This window comes from Prenolepis imparis, unplaced genomic scaffold (assembly GCF_030444845.1).
Source record: "Prenolepis imparis isolate NDT839.2.m4 unplaced genomic scaffold, iyPreImpa1.0 SCAF_1, whole genome shotgun sequence".
Classification (NCBI taxonomy): Eukaryota; Metazoa; Arthropoda; class Insecta; order Hymenoptera; family Formicidae; genus Prenolepis; species Prenolepis imparis.
In genome coordinates, this window is record NW_028141159.1 from 8,120,807 (window position 1) to 8,139,909 (window position 19,103).

General features: G+C 36.0%; 1 protein-coding gene across 1 annotated transcript in view; it reads left to right on the forward strand.

Annotated features, from left to right (window-relative positions):
• Positions 1-19,103, forward strand: part of LOC145944651 (uncharacterized) — a 250,870-nt gene that overhangs the window by 11,360 nt on the left and 220,407 nt on the right. The window contains exon 2 of the mRNA XM_083053178.1: positions 7,665-7,708. Within this exon, the coding sequence (XP_082909304.1) occupies positions 7,669-7,708 (40 nt within the window). The 5' untranslated portion in view covers positions 7,665-7,668. The remainder of the gene's footprint in view (positions 1-7,664; positions 7,709-19,103) is intronic.

Sequence of the window (19,103 nt, forward strand, 5' to 3'; positions counted from 1 at the left end):
TTTTTCTAAAATTTATTTTAAAAATTTAATAATTAATGCAATATGTGAAACATCTCATGTCTTCTTTGTAATGATTTCGTATAATAAAATGTACATTACTTTTAGAAAAATAACTTCTATTTTACTATATATGTTTCTTAAACTACGCGATTAGGTTGTAGAGTTCAAAATTGTAATACATATCAATTCATTTTCTTTTGCAGAAACTATAAAATTAATATCAAGTTAATACTATTTAGTCATGTATGAATCATATTTATCTTTGCAAAATTTCAGCAGCGTTATCTCGTTATCAGTTACATCATTACTCACACGTACACTGGGTCAATTTCTTAGTAGCGAGTGCATGATAAACATTTTGTCATAGTATATCGTGTGCGAAGTTTATCTTAGAATAAATTAACGTTTCAATTATGTAAAATTCCCATAATTATGCACAACTTCGATTATTCCAAATGGTAGTGTTATGACGCTATTGTATGTTACGACTCTTGCATAATGAATTATTGGAGAAGTGCACGTACATGGAAATATGAACATAACAAGCTATATATGCGCGATTACATATTATAGACATTGCAGTAAATTGTCGGCATTTGTATCGCAACAAATCCTATTCACTGAGATCACCTAGTGATTAAATAAGAGAAAATGTTCCTTGTTCAGTGCAAATGCACTTTGTCTATATATTTAAGTTTTGTACAAAAATGTGAAATATTTAAAAAAATACATTTCAATTTGTAAACATACATAATCTCCGCTAATGATCTCAGGAAGATGAAATTTTGCGAGTAGAAAGTTATTAGAAAAGATAATTCTTAAAATTTAATCAATTAAAAACAGTCAAAATTTTCAAATTAGATTTCTCTTAATAAGCTTTTCTCATCCTGAGATATATACATATGTCGCAGTGCTATATAATTAAGTACTTAATTTTTTTCGATTCTTTATTAAGAGAACCAGCTATATCGAAATCAGGGAAATTACGAGGGTCAGTCCAAAGTAATTTTCTCTATTTTTTTTTCTCCCAAGAAACAACAATGAGCGAACGTTAGAAATTTTTGTTTAAAAAATGAAAAAAAAAATGCAACGGATATCCATTGTCAATATATCAATGAACAAAAGTTTATGGAAAAATGCACGAGCATTCAAATGGTTCGTCGTTGGTGCTCAAGATTTTTGGAAGGAAGCATAGATGTGTGCATGAGCAGTGGCAAGCTTGTCATCGCCACTGGCAACATGGATTATTTGAATGCTCATACATTTCTCTTCAAAAACTTCTGTTAATTGGATGGATATCCGTTGCACTTTCATTTTTTGGCTGCAAAAAATGAAAACGCAATGGATGATCGTCCGTATCTCGTAATCAGACATGCTAAATAAAAATCGCTGGTTTGCGAAAGCGTACTTATAGCAGCGAAGTCGTTTCCGCATTAAATCATACCACTGTTTCCACAAACAAAAATTCCTAAACAAAAGTTTATGTTTTTAACGCCCCAAGGACTCGCCCAGTGTTGTTTCTTGGGGAAAAAAATAGGGAAACTTACTTTGAATTGCTTCTATAGCGTAGAATGCCAAAAAATATTTTCTAACAAAGTGCAGTTCGATTCTCTGAAGGCGGTTTTTTAAATTTCTTTGATCTGCGATTCTCTAGCATGATATATAATATGAGACCACTGGCGACTGCATTATCAAAGTCTATTATATGTCTCCAAGCAAAAGAAGCCTCTCCAGGTTCTCTTGGTTTCCCATAGCGCGATTGTCCATTGTTCTTTCGTTTGTATCTTCTTCAAAGATCTACAGAAAGAGCAGCGATTGGTTTTGCTAACTTATTAATAAATGTGAGGTTTCTTTCTCTTCCCAGTCTTTTCTTCTTCTGCCTGTATAGCCAGATGTTGTAGCGCCAGTATTGTCAAGAATGTTCTTTTCGTTGAAAAACTCAATGGTAGGGAAACGAAAAATCGAAAAAAAATGTTGAATTTTGAAAACAATATTTGAATGTGTAGCCCAGACGAGAGCATCGTCAACATTGTTATCTTTCAGAGAATGTCTTCTAAAGAGTTGCACAAGAAATGCAAATATATGTGTAAAAAATATTCGCACATAAAGCGGATTTTTTATTAGTGATAAATGATAATGTTGACGAGACGAAAAAGAGTAGAGAAATGTTGTGCATAAAATTGATATATATATTGTATGTTATATATACATTTCTAAATGCAACGCGCTTATCGCAGGAGCAAATTACGTCCTGCTGATAAAATTATACTTGATCATCGACGCGTTAACTTGAAATAACGCACGGTTTTAGATCCTGTCGTGATCGCGATTGACTAGGATTCAATTGCTCAGGAAGGCGCAAGATCGTGGCACGTAATAGATTCCACGAACGGATACGGATGATAGGGGTATTGAGATAGTTTGCGAAAATGCGTGCGTTCCTCACGCACACACATACACACATACACACACACCGACTGTTCGGTTAAGACATCGTCCGGCAGCTAGACAGATTGACAGGAGCTGAACCAATTACACGGAATATTATCCCGCCGACGATTTGCACTCCCCTGCAATCACCGTGATTAGTGTTGCGCCGACACTCGCGTACACGCATCTCGTAACGGCGTCTAATTTGTAAACTCTCGTATTACACGCACCTATACACATACGCGCAGTTACGAACTTACATAATTAGATAGGATCATTAGTTTACGGATGCGAAAGAGTTGTCGCGGCCCGAATGTGGCCGCTGCATAACGTAACTGTACGCTGCAAGAATCATTCATTCGTATAAGTGTAAACCTTGAGTATGAAGGCTCTGTCATTTATTTGACTTGATTCCCAGTCTTAATGATTGTTATTAAACAACGTGAGCTGCGTTATGTATACGAATGTGTTTTATGCACCACAGCAAATACGGAATAAGTTTAAAACATGTAATTTTTGTATAAATATAAGCGATGTCTCATTCTAATTATAAAACAATAATTTTATTAACAAAATTATAAAATAAAATTTATTTAATGTATATAAGTTTGCTCGTTTAGAAGTTTGAGATATGTTTATCTACATATATTTAATATAATAATGTGCGAACGCACGTTATAGAAACAAGTTCAAAACAAAATCAATTTTTTTCTTAAAGTTTAAGATTCTAAAAAAATGTGTAAAATATATTTTACTAAAATCCGCATAATTTATACAACTGTACTATTTTATAGAAAATGAGACACAAAAATGAATGTATGTATATCGCGCCGATCTTTTGTAAGTATTTTTTCTTTAAAAAGGTAGATTAGACTGTATCTACTTGTGACATCATATAAGCATTTATATAGGCATATATGTATATTCTTCCAAGTTTGAATATTTTCGAAGAATTATTAAAAAGCACTTTAGAATATGCTCTTATGCTTCTTACGTAAAGAAGATGAGACATTAGTATCAAAAAATTAAGAGAAATATGTTAGAAAAAGATTGAAAAGAAAATTCAATCAAAAATTAAGAAATAAAAATAAAAATTTGTATAGCGATTTTTTTATGGTGATTTAACTTATACGAGCTTTATAGAAAATTTAAAGAGAAGAGAAAATTTATACAGAAATTTTGTTGCACATATTATTAATGCATACTGTATTAAAATTCTGCCATTTTATTTCCATTTATATTTTTAATTATATTTTATTGTAATTCGAATGATGGATATATACTTATATAAATTAAAAATTTATTTGACTTTTCTTAAATAGATATAACTTTTCAAATCATAAAAATCATAAAAGAAAACGTTTTAGACCTATATATATCGTATTTTTACCTAAAAAATACCAATAATTTTGTACAAAATATTAAAAAAAAAACAAATATGTGTGCAAATTTGAAAAATTATATATGCTATAGTATTTCTTTAAAAAATGCTTAAAAACCGTCTTAGAACATGCTCGAAGAATCGAAATTTTTCTTAAAATAACATACATGCGGTTGATTTATCATTACGACGCTTGATTCCGCACATAGCAAAAACCACAAAGTCGTATCGCAAAATCATAGTCGTAATAATGCCAGTGCAATTGCATCGTCTTTCAGTTCGCGACGTTCCACGACAGGCAAGCGAGCAGAGCAGGTACTTACCTGGAAACAGGTAACTACTTATTGTCACCTCTAACGAGGCCGCGGCAAAAACTCAGCTATTCGCAGGTGGGAATGCTGCTAGGTTATGAAAGTATCAATTACCTTCCACGTCCAGTTCCCTAATGAGGGGAACAGAACTACGAAGATTACGAGGGGGTTTGAGAAAACCACGCAGTTGGAGTCCCTAGTTCCGTTTTGATTTTTTTAATCATCGATCGCATTTCAGAGATCGCATTTACAGTCATCGAAAAGCGTTAAGGTTTATTATAATTTTTTAACTTGCATATTTCGCAATTTATCCGAGATATCTAATATAAATTAGATATCTTGGATAATATCATATAAATTAGAGATATCTCGGAGAGATAAATATTATATAATATTACACTATTATTATTTTATGATATATAAAAATGAGCATTTAAATGTATATGTTGAAGGGGGATATAAAATATCTGCTATATTTATCTATTTATAATATAATGATGTCTAATTGAATAAAATATTACTGTGTTTTATTAATATCATTTTTAATTCCAAATTTTGATCGATTTATGACTTCTTCGTGATTTAAATTTCACAATTTTTGTTTCTTAATTTTAGTTAGTTAATGTAATAGGTATAATATGGTATTTATAATGTGTATGATATTATAAAGACCATAAAGATTTTCACATAAATGTTATCTCAAACGACCTACGTAGGTATGGCGTGAACTCTTGAGATTGAAAACCATAGAAGGCAGGATTCGATGCTGTATTCAGTGACGTCATTCACTTTTCTGATGTCCCATTGTTCACAGACAAGCGTATACCGCTAGAAGAAGAAGGCGAGCAAGAGTCGTTGCAATTCGAACTGCAAACCGGTAGGTTTCTGCGGAGAAAGGCGGTAGGTTGGAACACGATCTTTGCGTTGGTCGCATAAACTAATCAGTCAATAAATATTATTAGTAATGATAATGAGAAACTCTCTCTCTGCAAAGTGAAAACATACATATATTGAAAATAAATTGTAATATAAAATATCCGTTTTAAATAGCCTATTTAGATATGTACGATATTTTCGAAGGCAAGATGAAAAGACCAACTTTAATATATAACGAATGCTTATCTCAGGATTAAACTTTCGTAGCATTTAAAGATTATTGGAAAGTTCTCGAATTCGATACGCGTCTCCGATCCAGAATCAATAGAGACCATGACCATGGTAGCGGTGATGTCATCTTCATCAGTGGGAAGGGGTGGGAAGGGGGAAGACTTTCTCTTCCGTGAACTTTCGTACGCGGGCGGTATCTCTCTCTCTCTCTCTCTCTCTCTGTGAGCATGGAGATGTATGTATTTAGCGACACGGAAACCTTTCCATTCATGAATTCAGCCTGTCTTCGGTGGTGGTATAGTTCAATAGCGTGTAAGAGATAAGAGCGTTACGAGATGAATATGCGAGATTGCGTTTAGATCGAGAATATATATGTATGAAACATTTCGGCTGTGCATAATATACTTTACGATGATGTTAATTCTGATATTTTGTCGTAATATTTCTGCGACAACTATATGCGATCGAATACACGCGGGATCATTTCGCGAGACCGAATCGCCTATATATTACTTATTGACATGTCGATTAATGTGCCAAAGAGGTGAGTCAGTGTACTTGCGCGCGACTTTACGACGTCTAGCAGATAAGAGCCGGTGCATTGGCAAATAACGAATGAATCAGCGTTTTCACATTGCTGATGACATTTACGATCTAGTCGTGCGGCGACTTCAGCAGCCACACACATTACGGAAGGCAATAGTAATGTCCTTCCATTTCCGGGTGAGGCATTTTTGGGTCGTAGACATACCGTGTCTACATATATTCGCGTGTCGGTCCTAAGAAAGCAGCGTAGTGATCAAATAGTTCAATATCTGTTTAAACAAAAAGGTTAAATATGAGCTTAATAGAACGTATTATACAGGAAGCGTCAATAATGCTTCCCGAATTAAGCATTTCCGGCTGATTCTTTTTAGAATCAATAATCATGATGCGCGAATATAGCTGTGCACGATATATGTCAGACTCGAAAATGACTAACAGAAGTGGAAGGTATTATTGATGTCTTTTATAAATTACGTCCTATTGATCTTATATTTAACCTCAATAGATGATATAACTGCCAAATTGTTCGATGACGAATTTGACATTGCTGATTCTTCCCAATAGCAGTAGTCATAATGCGCAAATATATCTAAAAACAATGCGTTAGAAAATTATTGACACTTTCTGCAATTTTAATTTTAATGTACGGCATTAGTTTTCGCTTGTTTTACGAACGCTATTAATTCATTGCAATAACATTTAATGCATTTTTTATAGACTTACATATATATAGATTGAAAGACTCTGTCTTTTTTTGGACGAACTCTTGAAAATATTTACATATCTAATCGTGTAAGTGAAAAACCGGTTGGATAATACGGACCATAGCGAGCAATAACATATGGACCCCTTTGAATGCGACTTAAAAAATAAGAAGTAATTCTCAGTGTTCGGTGACTGTACAAATATGCCCGATACATTCTTCATTCGCGACATACGTACATGGATGGTAGAGTTTTATGATGACAGAGTGACGCTATCGATGCGAGCACGGTGGTCGCCGCCGTTTCGAACGCCTCAAATCATTTCATTCTTTTTGATTGTATCAAACGTCAACCGCTATCCAGCCGTCGTCCAACATTCTCAATATCTAATGGCTCGTATTAATCGATACAGCGATTATCTGCATCGCCGGACTAAAGTTGGCCAAGGCACCGATTACGTGACTGAATTAAGTCGCCCGTGGCTGCAATTAATAATGGGATGACACGTCCATTAGCCCAAAGCCGATGCAAATCTGTCTGGATGCCCCGTTGACAAACTTCCACCTCAGATGTATATGTATACATCTTCATAAATATTTTACGGTTTTATATTATAAAGGCAAACATAGAGTAAAATATACATCTCGAATATAGTATCATAATCTACTTCTCTATATAATAAGTAATTTTTGAAAGAACATATCTAATATTTAAAATACTATATAGAACAACACAAGCGCGCGGTATACGCGCGTCATTCTTCGATTTTATGTTAAAAAAGAATGTTTTAAATAATATGTTATAATATATATACTTTAAACTCGATTAATATTTTTTGACAGAAATCAGCTGATAACTGATTAGCTGATATCGAGAATAAGGTATTATAACATATTATTTACAACATATTACTATTTTAATTTTTATAACATATTTAAAATTTAATTTTTACCATATTATTTTAAAAATTAATTAGCAAATTAACGCTTTAATCAGCTGATTTCTGTCAAAAAATGTTATTAAAGCGAAAATTTGCTATTTAAATATTCTAACTTACGTATTGGTATTCATATTTATATTTATATATTTATATTGCAATATAAAAACATTTTTTCTAAACTGTATTGTTTATAGAGATTCGACACACACATATGTATCTACATAATTTGAATATTTTGTTTTCAGATCAATGTGTGCTGTGTACTACAACTCAGCTATTGCACGTAATGGTGAGTGAGAAATTGTTTTTATAACATTTTTATAGCGGTAATGAGGCGTATATAATAATGTTGAAAATATTAAAATACTAATATATTTTAAATATGTTATAATATCTTATCCGCGATTAATATTTTTTGGCAAAAATCAGCTGATAATTGTCAAAAATATTAGTTGAATTTAAAATATTATAGCATCCCTTTCTAAAAAAGGCATGTTAAGTCAATTCTCGCAAGTATTGTTGCATCTTTTCCGCGATGCTGATTGACTGTTTCGATTTGCATTGTGCGTTATATTTGTAGCATCGAGAGGCTGTCATCGCGATGGTTAGTAGTTTAACAGTTTGTTGAAAATAAAATTTAATAGAATAATATGTTTTAAATAATATATTATAATACGTCAAACTCGATTAATATTTTTGACAGTTATCAGCTGATTTTTGTCAAAAAATATTAATCGCGGATAGGGTATAGGGTAAACATATTATTTGAAACATATTATTTTATTTAATTTTATTTTGAACAAACTGTCAAACTGCTAACCCTTGTGATGACAGCCTCTCGATACTATACGAATATAATGCACAATGCGAATCGAGACAACCAATCAGCATCGTAGAAAAGAGGTAACAATATTTGCGAGAATCGACTTAATATGCCTTTTTTAGAGAGGGATTCGATATTTTAATAATTACAATATAAGAAATATGAAAAATTTAAACATGAACATAAGTATCTGAATTCTTTGATTATGATCAAATATAGAAATATTTCTTTTCTATATTGCCAATAACGCAATTATACTTTCCATTCTTATTAATGATATGGTCGTTCCATTATTGTGATAGTGAATCTTGCAATATTATTGCGCTTGAGACTTTATAAGAATAGTCGTACTTTTAATTAACAGCAAGAAGGATTCCGGTCTACGTAACATTAATTAACGTGAATGTATCTTCCGACTTTGCGACGTTAGAACAACGTAATTAGCTTGTTATGATTAACAACGTATTGTCACAAAATTCGTATGAAAAATGTTGGCAGACTCTCTTCTGTCTGTCGGAATCCCGAGTAATTTCGCTACTTCACGTTTTCTCGTTGTAATACGTGAGGCGTGCCAAAGCGCTAAAAATAGATGAAAATTAACGCCGCCGCTTCTCTGCAGGCTGCAGGCATCCCTCGTTGTATATGTATACTTTCGAGTTGCTTGCATGAACGAACGGCTCATCACGGCTCGTTGAAGCATCCTTGCGTCATCGTCGATACGACGTCACGATGACGTCGTGACGACGTTGTATGATCGCGTATAAATATTTGCTCGCGATTGAATCGGATCTTCCGGGAAGAAATTCGCGCACACACCCATTTCACATCACCATAATTGGAAAAGGATCGACCGGAAGCAAAGTATGACACACTCATCCATCTATCATTTCCGATTTTTCACGTAAGACGCAAATTATCGTCTATCTGATAATCTTGAGATACTCGTAGGAAATCCCCGACTTAGCGCATAGCGAAAGAATCTAGCAGTATTCTATTACTATCTGTAATTATGTTGGAGATTCATACTTATGTTATTTTTAATTTTACAAACAACAACTTTTAGCATCATTATATACACGATACTGTACTATTATATAAGAACCACAATTATGATATTTAATTTTACATGTCTTTTATTTCTAATCAAGAGAAAGAATATTTTTTCTGAAAATTATACATTAATATATATGTATGAAAAATAATTTTTAAAGACGATATACGATTATCTTTTAAACGATTTTTTGCACGTAAAGCATCGTATCATAACGTAAAATTCATAAACAGTTTTATATTATTTGCGCGATATTTTTTTTTTAATGAATTTTGCGATTACGACATGATTCTATCGCCTTTGCATGGTGTTTAAGTGCATTGGCGAAAGTCCGCAATCAAGTCTGTGCCGATTGCGTTTAAATGCATAAGTCACTCGTAAAACTAGTCAGCGCTGTATCGTCGCCGCGACTACATAACGAGAATCTCGTGGTAACGTCTCCGTAAAGCACATATTTAAAGACTTTTAAACGAGGCTGATAAAACGATGGATGTGCAACACGTGCGCACTTGCGCTGTGGAACGAATTAATTCCAGACGCGCCGCAAACTAGTTACGATACAACACCAGCGGTCTTGGCAATACACTTGACAGTAGCCGCGATCCTTCACGATCTTCACAATTGATCGGAGAGCTTCCGTGAGACTCCTCTTCAATACAACAGGTTGATTCTCCGCATGGCAGAATACGAGTCATGGGCGCAGGGGCGGATTCACTTCGCGCAGATAAATAATATTTGAGGATTTACAACCGGATATGAATCAAATATATACATTTATCGCTCAAGTGCTTACAATAAAATTACGATAGCGATATATAATCTCTTGGCATATTTTGTCACGCAAATTGATAATCGATTTTACAATAAAATGATAAGGCATAAAGTATCTTATAATAATGAATGTCAGATAAGAGAAGAACGATAAATAATCCGCAACTAGCAGTATTAAAACGTTTGTTAGTATTTGGTAACAATGAATGACGAAAATAAATTCTGTTAATGTTATTAAAAATTACAATATATATATATATATATATATATATATATATATATATATATTGGGTTGTTCGGAAAGTCATTTCGTTTTTTTTGCATGAAAATGAAAGATGAAAAAAACGAAATGACTTTCCGAACAACCCAATATATATATATATATATTTATTTTTTACAGACTTGCGGTAATACTTGTGCGTGATTTTCAGATGCAAAAATTTCGGTTGTCTTACATGGCTTTAAATGGCAAGTTATTTGAAAGATTTTTGTACAAAAAGACTGATGGTGTACATATCGCGTATCTGTATACCGAGCGGTGTGACTGGGTCATCGGCATTTTCGGGTCAAATGCATTATAATAATTGTAAAATAACGAATTTATAATTTGCGTAAATGATACATGATGGTTGCGGCCCTGCAAATTATACGGCATGGCAAAACAATTTCTGTCTGTCATTTTCTCGCGCTCACCGCTCCGCGCGCAGTGGACCCCGTTTTTTGCGCTAATCGTCGAAATTATCCTCGTGAGAAAATCGCGAAAAACGCTACGCTCTCTGTTCAGGTATCTTTCTTTCTCCTCTCGATTCTTTTTCATCCTTTCCTCAGTCAGTGCCGCCGCTACGAGAGAACGAATACGCATAATGATACATCATTTTGCGGGGATTCCTGCTCGTCTTGTTACTCATCGTTTATTGGTGCAAATATTACGGACACCGGATACAAAAGCGACGGTAATGACTTTGGCCAAGAATGTTGATGACACGAAGATAACTTTGTTTTCACAAGAGATGCTGGCTCCTCCCTCGATATTATCTTCCTCGCAATCTGTCTCTCTTGTCTCTATCTTAATTGCACGATCGCTGGACGATTGTCGCGAAACTTTGACGCGATCGGACCCTCGCATCGCTTCTGAAACGACTGACACATTGAAAGAACCCAGTTTGTTCTAGATTTTGTACAAGAGTAAAATAGCACTAAACGTCATAGTCTGACGTTAGTGCTTCGTTATACTTTTATTTTGAAGGCAGAGCCGGGCCTTCGTAGTCTTTACTCGTTTTTTCGTTTCTCTCGCGGATGTGGGCCGGTTGTAATTACATAGGGCCCGTCGGCCGACGAGAGCAACTCCCACTTAAACACACTGCGAGTATTAAATATTAATATGTATTTAAATAAACCTGCGCAATGGAACGCACCTCCAGCGGGCCTAATCTGCGGTCGCCGGAGATCTTCGTCGCGTCGCGTCGCCGAGAGTTCATCATATATAAACGGGCATGCGGGTATTTGAACTTTCCTCGTTGCTCGTTGCACCGTTGCTTGCGGATACGGCGTTTAGAGCGATATTAGATTTACACGACCTCTCTCGCGTCAGGAATTTTATATTTTTATCACGCAGGACGGGATTTTAACGCGCGGCACCGCCGCGTGTTAAGTAACGGCGATGAAAGACGCGTGCGTGTTTCTGTTTAAAACCTCTCAAGGTAGACGGACATATACAGACCAGACATAATAACAAACAAATAAACTGAAGATATATATGCCGTGAATAATAAAAGAAGAGCGATATACGTATTTTGCGCGTTTGCGACATATACATATATGTATTCTTTTCGAATTCGAAAGTACACGTTTTAAACGTGAAAAATCGACTAGTCATCCTTCGGCAGGACGATTGCACGCGATGTTGGGCACGCAAATTGCGCTCGCCAGTGACGTTCTAGGAAAGACCCTGATGGTCTCACGGAATGACGTGCAACCGCGTGAACAATAAGACAAATAATTGCATTATGCAATGCGAATTCGAGATCCCATCTAAGGATTTCCCCTAAGCAAAAGATTCTCGTTACCCAGTGTGTTAAAGATAAATTGTTTAATTTTTAATCCTTTGACGTCATTAATGATTTGTTGACTCTTATTATAAACCCTGTAATATGTATTTTCTTAAAACTTCCCGCAATTATAACAATTATAATTTAGTTCTTGTACGATCATTCTCTAGTGCAATCGTTACTTGCGATGATTTAATATGATGATTAACCTAATATTATAATTTAACGCGTACCTAAATTGTAAAATCGAAAAGTAATTATCACTCGTAATATAATACATTAATATAATTAATAAATTAATAATTAATTTTATTGCTTTGTCATTGAAGACTGATCGAATGATAGCTATAATTACCAATGACGCGTTAAAATTTATCTCCAGACGTCTCAAGATTAAATCTATGTGATTCAGCACTTACAATTAGATCCCTATCCTTATTTAGCGTTGAATGAGGTTGTCTGATTTCAAATCTGTCGAAAATATAAAAATAATAATTAATGTAAACAGAATGTGAACGATTAAACAGCATTCAGCGTTAAATATGTAGAGGAAATGTAGAACTCAGTATTTAGTTGGAGTGTGTGAGATTGATTAATAATGTACGATTTCTCTTAGTCAACGTTTGTATTGCGAGGAATAAACGGAAACGTAAAGCCAGCTGGCAAATAATCGGAGAAAGCCGATCGAGAAATTTGCTGCAATAATAGTTGGTATATCTTACTTTTTATTCTATATTTCCGTAAGTACGATGAGCAACAAGAATAGATGTAAAAACAATAATTGTTGGCAAATGACACATGGTCGATTCGTAATTATTGATTTTCTATCTAGATGCAATCGCAGAATTCTTGGTATGAATGTGTCTGTTAGATTATCAATACCCAATGTATTTGTTAATCATATTCTAAATTAAATATTGATGCTAAAAAATTACTCAATAAATACGAAGCAACGGTACGTAATGATTATCGAGATTTCTCTTTCGTCTTTTACGAACAAGAATCTTGACTTGTAAATATTTAATTAAAAACGATATAAAATCGTCGAATAAATGTTTAGTTTCGTATAGTTGAACATCGATGTTTATATTAACTCTTCAAGAGAAAAAGAAAGTGTTTGTTTTTAATAAAAATTAAAAGTTTAAGTATATAGTGCAGATATATTTAAACACATATTGCTTTTCGAATATTATATAATTCTTTAACATATATGTTTTTATTACATAATTTCTTTCAATATTTTATTTATTATTACTTTATATTTAACAGATTGGTCATTTTCTATCTATCATTCGGTATAAATTTCACAGTAGAAGATACAGAAATGTGGTCATAACTTCTGTAACATCTGGCAAACATAGTCAACATATTTATGAGCGGCTACCACGATATTCTAGTACTCTTACGTCGAAGATGACGATCGTAGGAGATGACGTTGATACGCGCGCCTCGCAATATACATCCGCATAAAGCATAAATGAATCCGGCTAAGCTGGTGGCCGAGAAAAGCGAAAATCTGGAGCCACCTACAATCCCGGTAACCTTCTTGCCCATTGCGAGAATCGATAGTGGCGAACGATCATGAAATGTGAACCACGCTGCGCTGTCGCTGAAAGTATGCGCCCGGTGAAGCAAGGTAGTAGCATTGATACAGAGATATGTAAATTAAGGCCGGCGCATCGGAGTATATAACAGAATAAAAGGAAGGAATGCGAAAGAAAGAGAGATAAAGAGAGAGAAGGTCTCGCGCTAGATGTCTTCCTGGCGCGCGCAAGGATGAACTCGGATAAGAGCGCACTTTATTGCCAGGACGCGCCCACGCTCGAGCTTATTAACCTGCTAACCGTGACGTCACGTCATTAAAATATTTCCCCCCTTGCTAGCCGATTTCGTTCCACGATCTATATAATCTCCAACGGCAACGATAATGTATTAATTTAGTTCTCTGGAAATATAATTTTCTTGTACGCATGCATATTTACCATTTCTTGTAACGACATGAAAAATGACGAAAATTATAATTCTATAAGCAATGTTCATACTTAATCTATAATTCAAAAATTTTATAACTTTAAAATCTACGATTTTATCCTTAAAAAAAAAAAAAAGAAAGAGAGAGACTCCACTCTATACTGCCATGTGAGAATTTTAATGTCAAAAGATTGAAGAAATTATCTTCCAATAAATATGTTTGAGAGAGAATTTTTTTTTATATGAACCTTGAATGTGTTTCATAAATAATTTTTCAACACAGTTTGTTAAATAAATACAATTTTTATTACAATTAAAAAATGCGCGATTCAAATGTCATTTCATCATTCATCATGTCGTTACTCGAACTGTGTCGATCAATTAAACCAGCATCAATATGTCAGGTCCATCGGCGGTGCGCGCAAAAAGAGCCATACGCGTGCCGAGCCCGGTACACGCTGTCGCCGGCGTGAAATATCGTGGCGGCCGATTTTTACGCGCGTCGATGCGAGTTTTATATATTTTTGCTGCCGGCACGGCGACCTCGAGAGAACGGAGAGAAAGAGAGAGACGGCAGCGGCGAATCTCATTCTTATAACGAGGCAACCTCGACGATCTTGCCAATTGCCGCCGGTGGAATAGGTGTTACACGCGCTCCTTCCTCTCGAGTGTCGTAGCGGGAGTTTACGGGCCGACAGTTATTTGTACGCGGCCCTTGGGGCGAGAGAAAGACGGGTCGGCAAAGAGAGAAGATGGAGAGGAGGGTAGCTGCAGCACGCGTGCTGCACACACCCCCTTACGGTATAGCCCCGTCCGCATTCTAGAGATTCTTCAAAGAGTAAATACAGCCGCGCGCGCGCATTGTGCTCGTCGCCGCCGGGCCGATCTCTTCCCTCGTCCTCTTTTCTCGCGAGATATATCTCTCTTTATCCCCTGCTTCCTTCCTGCCATCGTCTCGCTATTCTCTTCTTCTGTGAGTTCACCGGGTTTCTCTTCGGGTTTCTTTTCCCCTTCGTCGCTCTCATCGCGATTATACGCGAAGGCAAACACGACGCTGATTTATCTGCCGGGACTCAGCGGGGACGCGCGCGTAATTTACTGCGACTTAATTGCATTTAATTCAAGCGGCGTAACTGTAAATCACAGAGCGTCGCGCATTGCGCGGGTCAGGAACGCCTGCTGTCGATACGATGTAATTACGTCCATCCTCGCGACTCCGCGAGGAGGCGACGATAGCGATGCCATGCGCGATGCTCGTTAACGAATGATGTATTTTTCCTTTCTATTTGATGATGCATCGATTAATCGCGCGCAGCGTCTTAAAGGAGCGATGAAAATCATCAGAAATTGTGGCGGGCCACATTTCTATTCTGCGGATAATTGTCGCTTATTTTTAATAATTCAACACATGGCAGATTATATCACGTTCTTGCAACACTTTATTGATAAACTTGGTACATATAGTGTAAATTATAAAATGCTGAAAGATATACTAGAATATTTTTCTAGTACTTTTGCGTTCTCTGTGCATTTTATCTTACATTTTATATAATTAATATTCATACGTATAAATCTCTCTAAAAGATAAGAGATTTGAATGAAAATGCATGGTGGCGATAAAACACGTCATCGATTATATAATGATCATTAGCAGTGAAGATTAAGAAAATCCATTAACTGAATAAAGCTTTATATATCGAGATGCAGAATTGACAAACAAAAATTCGATTTTAATACTCATTTTGTTTAAGAGAAAAAAAAATAAAAATATGTTATATTAAATAACTTTAGAGACACAAAAAATTTCTCTAAATTTTTGACAGATATATATTTTTAATTATTTTTTGAACGATTTTATTTATTTGACATTATTAACATGCAACTCCGATTTATAAATCTTACGTGTGCTATGCATCAACGCCGCTCCTTCGCGAGATAGAGCTTCAGCAATGAAGATTCGCGCGATGAGCAACGACGTAGCTCAGCGCGCTTATTAAATTTGCATATCGCAATTTATAGCATGTTGCACGGACATCCACCTCTTCGATCTACGATAGTATTGTCCCACCACTCTGAAAAGAACTCGCACACCATCGCATAACGTTCGGTGCGAACCTGATCGAAAAAAAGTGTGCCGTGCTCCGGTTCCCGGATGGAAGGGTTTTCTTCGCGAATTTTGAGCGTGTCACTTATCGACTGTTCGTGTCAGCGAACGGGCGACAATAATTTTAAGGCACTCTCCTCGTAAATCTAGTCCCAGCGAGAGAACTGGTATCGTACCTCCATTACGCGCCAATTTCTCTTATGGGCAAAAAATGTTGGGATTGGCAACCAATAAGCGATCTCACGGGCGTTACCAAGCTCGAACACGTATATATATGCGGACAGTCACGCATGTACATTTATTTGTATATTTATACGCACACAAATACACGCACATACACATGGATACCAACTGATCTCGATTTGAGCGCAAACGTCGCCTATGCCCGCAAGGGTTTCTAAACTAATTCCATATCGCCGAACGCGCGGCACGATGTCGCTTTAGATGGCGAGAGACTTGACGGCATGCCGGAACTACGGGTGACTTTCAATACGTTTTAACGAGCCCCGACAATTTTTCATAGAATGTAAAATCAGATTGCACTTTCAGGAAAGATATATGCATACGCTCGTAACTGTAATGACACATTTTCATATAATAATTTTACGTGTTAAATGGACTCAACAAGTTTACATCATTATGTCCTTCCGCAATATAATATTATATATAACGTATTTAATTGTCTTGAATTTAATTTTTTTCGAAACTTTTAGTACGCACCAGTGAATGTTCTGAGAAAACTAAGAATGAATATTAACATATAAACTGCTATTAGTTTATTATGTTAATTTTATAGGTGTCACCAAAAAAATTCTTTATGATTTTTTGTGTAACTTCATACTACTTAATATCCTACCTCTATTTCGTATAATATCGATAAATTTTTAACAGTCTCGGAATATAGTGGAAAAATACTTATACGAAATAATTAACTGCGAAAGAGAGTTAGACATGCGCACGTTTAATTATTAATATTTACAATTAATTAAGATTGTGTCAATAAATATAAAGAATGCTTCTAGTGTATTTTTAGTCGTGGTCGTGGAAGTACATACGATTTTGACTTTGACAAATGCATTTGTCATGAACGTTATAAGGAATTATTGATACCGTAACGAGTGTGCGAAATCGCAAAATATCATTAGCGCGTGCAGTAGCGTAGAACGAAAAGAGGCGGCGAATAATTCGTTGGACGCCAAAGGGGACGTAGGCGGCCTCCGGTACCATTTATTTTGCTCTGCGCGCGATAGAACGAGTACTATTCATCTTATCCTTTTCCCTCTCGTCTCGTTTATTCCTTAAGAAGACCGAACGAGATACAGCCGTCGGCGGTGTGGCAATATCGTGGTAAGGTACATATCACAAAGAGCGAAAAGTCAATCGCTAACGGCACGAGCTTTTCTTTGTACGCACGCAATGGTCGCTTGAGAAATCTTCCGCATTTACAGGATTACACATACATATACACATTCGCTGGAAAGTCGATGTATTATAATGTTATCAGGAATGAAATGCAATAAGATAATAAATTCGACTGATACGGATGATTGCAGTAATGCTGATCCCAGTGCGATTGTCTCAACATGTTTACTTTAGTAGGGTATGAGACGCAAATTTATACTGCTCAATAATTTTATTAATATAATATGTAGTTATCTCTTGAGAGATACTATTACAAAGGAGTTGTTCTGTGTCGTAACAAAGAAAATCTTTCAGTAAATCTAGATAGTAGAGACCACGAAATGACTTTATCTTACTTTCGCACCTGTTCGACAATAACCGGATGTCAGGCAGACGACAGTAAAGATACTAAAATAAGAAGGCGGTCTGTCGAATTTTATATGAAAGGGGAGAGGATTGTTTTTATATTAGAAAAACGAGAAAGAGAATCGCAGATTCTTTTTATTACCTGTATATGTCATATATATTGCGCTCTTGAAGTACCGATTGCCATTTTTAATAGGTGTAAAATTGAGTATAGGACACAAATATATAATTGTGATAGATGTGATTGTTGACCGGTAGATAAACTCGTGAATCAGAAATAAATTAGGTCATCGAACGACATTTTCGCGCGGTGACCTCGCTCGAACTTTAGACCTTGGGCCAGATATTATCCTCCAGGATCTCACGATCGATCCCTCCGACAGATGCGACCTTGTTCGTAGGTGCTCCACGAGGTGTAAGGCGGCTCGAGCTAAAAGGGTCGATGACGAGAGAGTTTGGAAATGTGCGTCCCACGTATGTAGGTGAGTTAGTGCAAAGCCATCTTTCCTCGGCGAGTGCGGTCCTCATTCCAGGCCTCGGTATCCAAAGCCGGAGGACTCGGTGCGATTCGATAGGTGTCGTCGGATGACGAAGGGGAGCCGGGGAACACGATGGAAGATGCGGCGGAACGAAGGAGTAAGAGAGATGAGAAGGGTCAGGCTGGGACAGGACGAAAGCTCAGGTGTTCCGTTTCTCGTGCCCGACTCATCCGTGCGACGCACGGTTTGGCGAACTCGTTGTCGGTGAACTGGCGGTCGCACAGTACCCGTCCTCATCTTTGCCCCACTGCTGCATCTCGCGTCCGTCTGCACGCCCACGCCCTAGGAGAAGTCCTTAAGGTCTTTCTCACAGTCGTATGTTGAACTGTTCGCTGCGTTCGTCGTACGGAGTGTCGCTAGGATTGTAAGCGTGGAAACGTCTCAATCTCACGAAAACGAACTTTTGCATCTCAATTATAAAATGCTTTCACAAGTGCGCAAATGTAATGAATAGGTGGAAAAATAATTTTTGAATATGTTTATTTCTCTCCCTTGATTTTACATGGCTTTGTTTAATTGTTCTGATTAATCTTTTGACTTACATACACTGACGTAAGTCTATAAGTACATTTATGTAGATATAAAATGAGCACATATCGATGTTAAATGA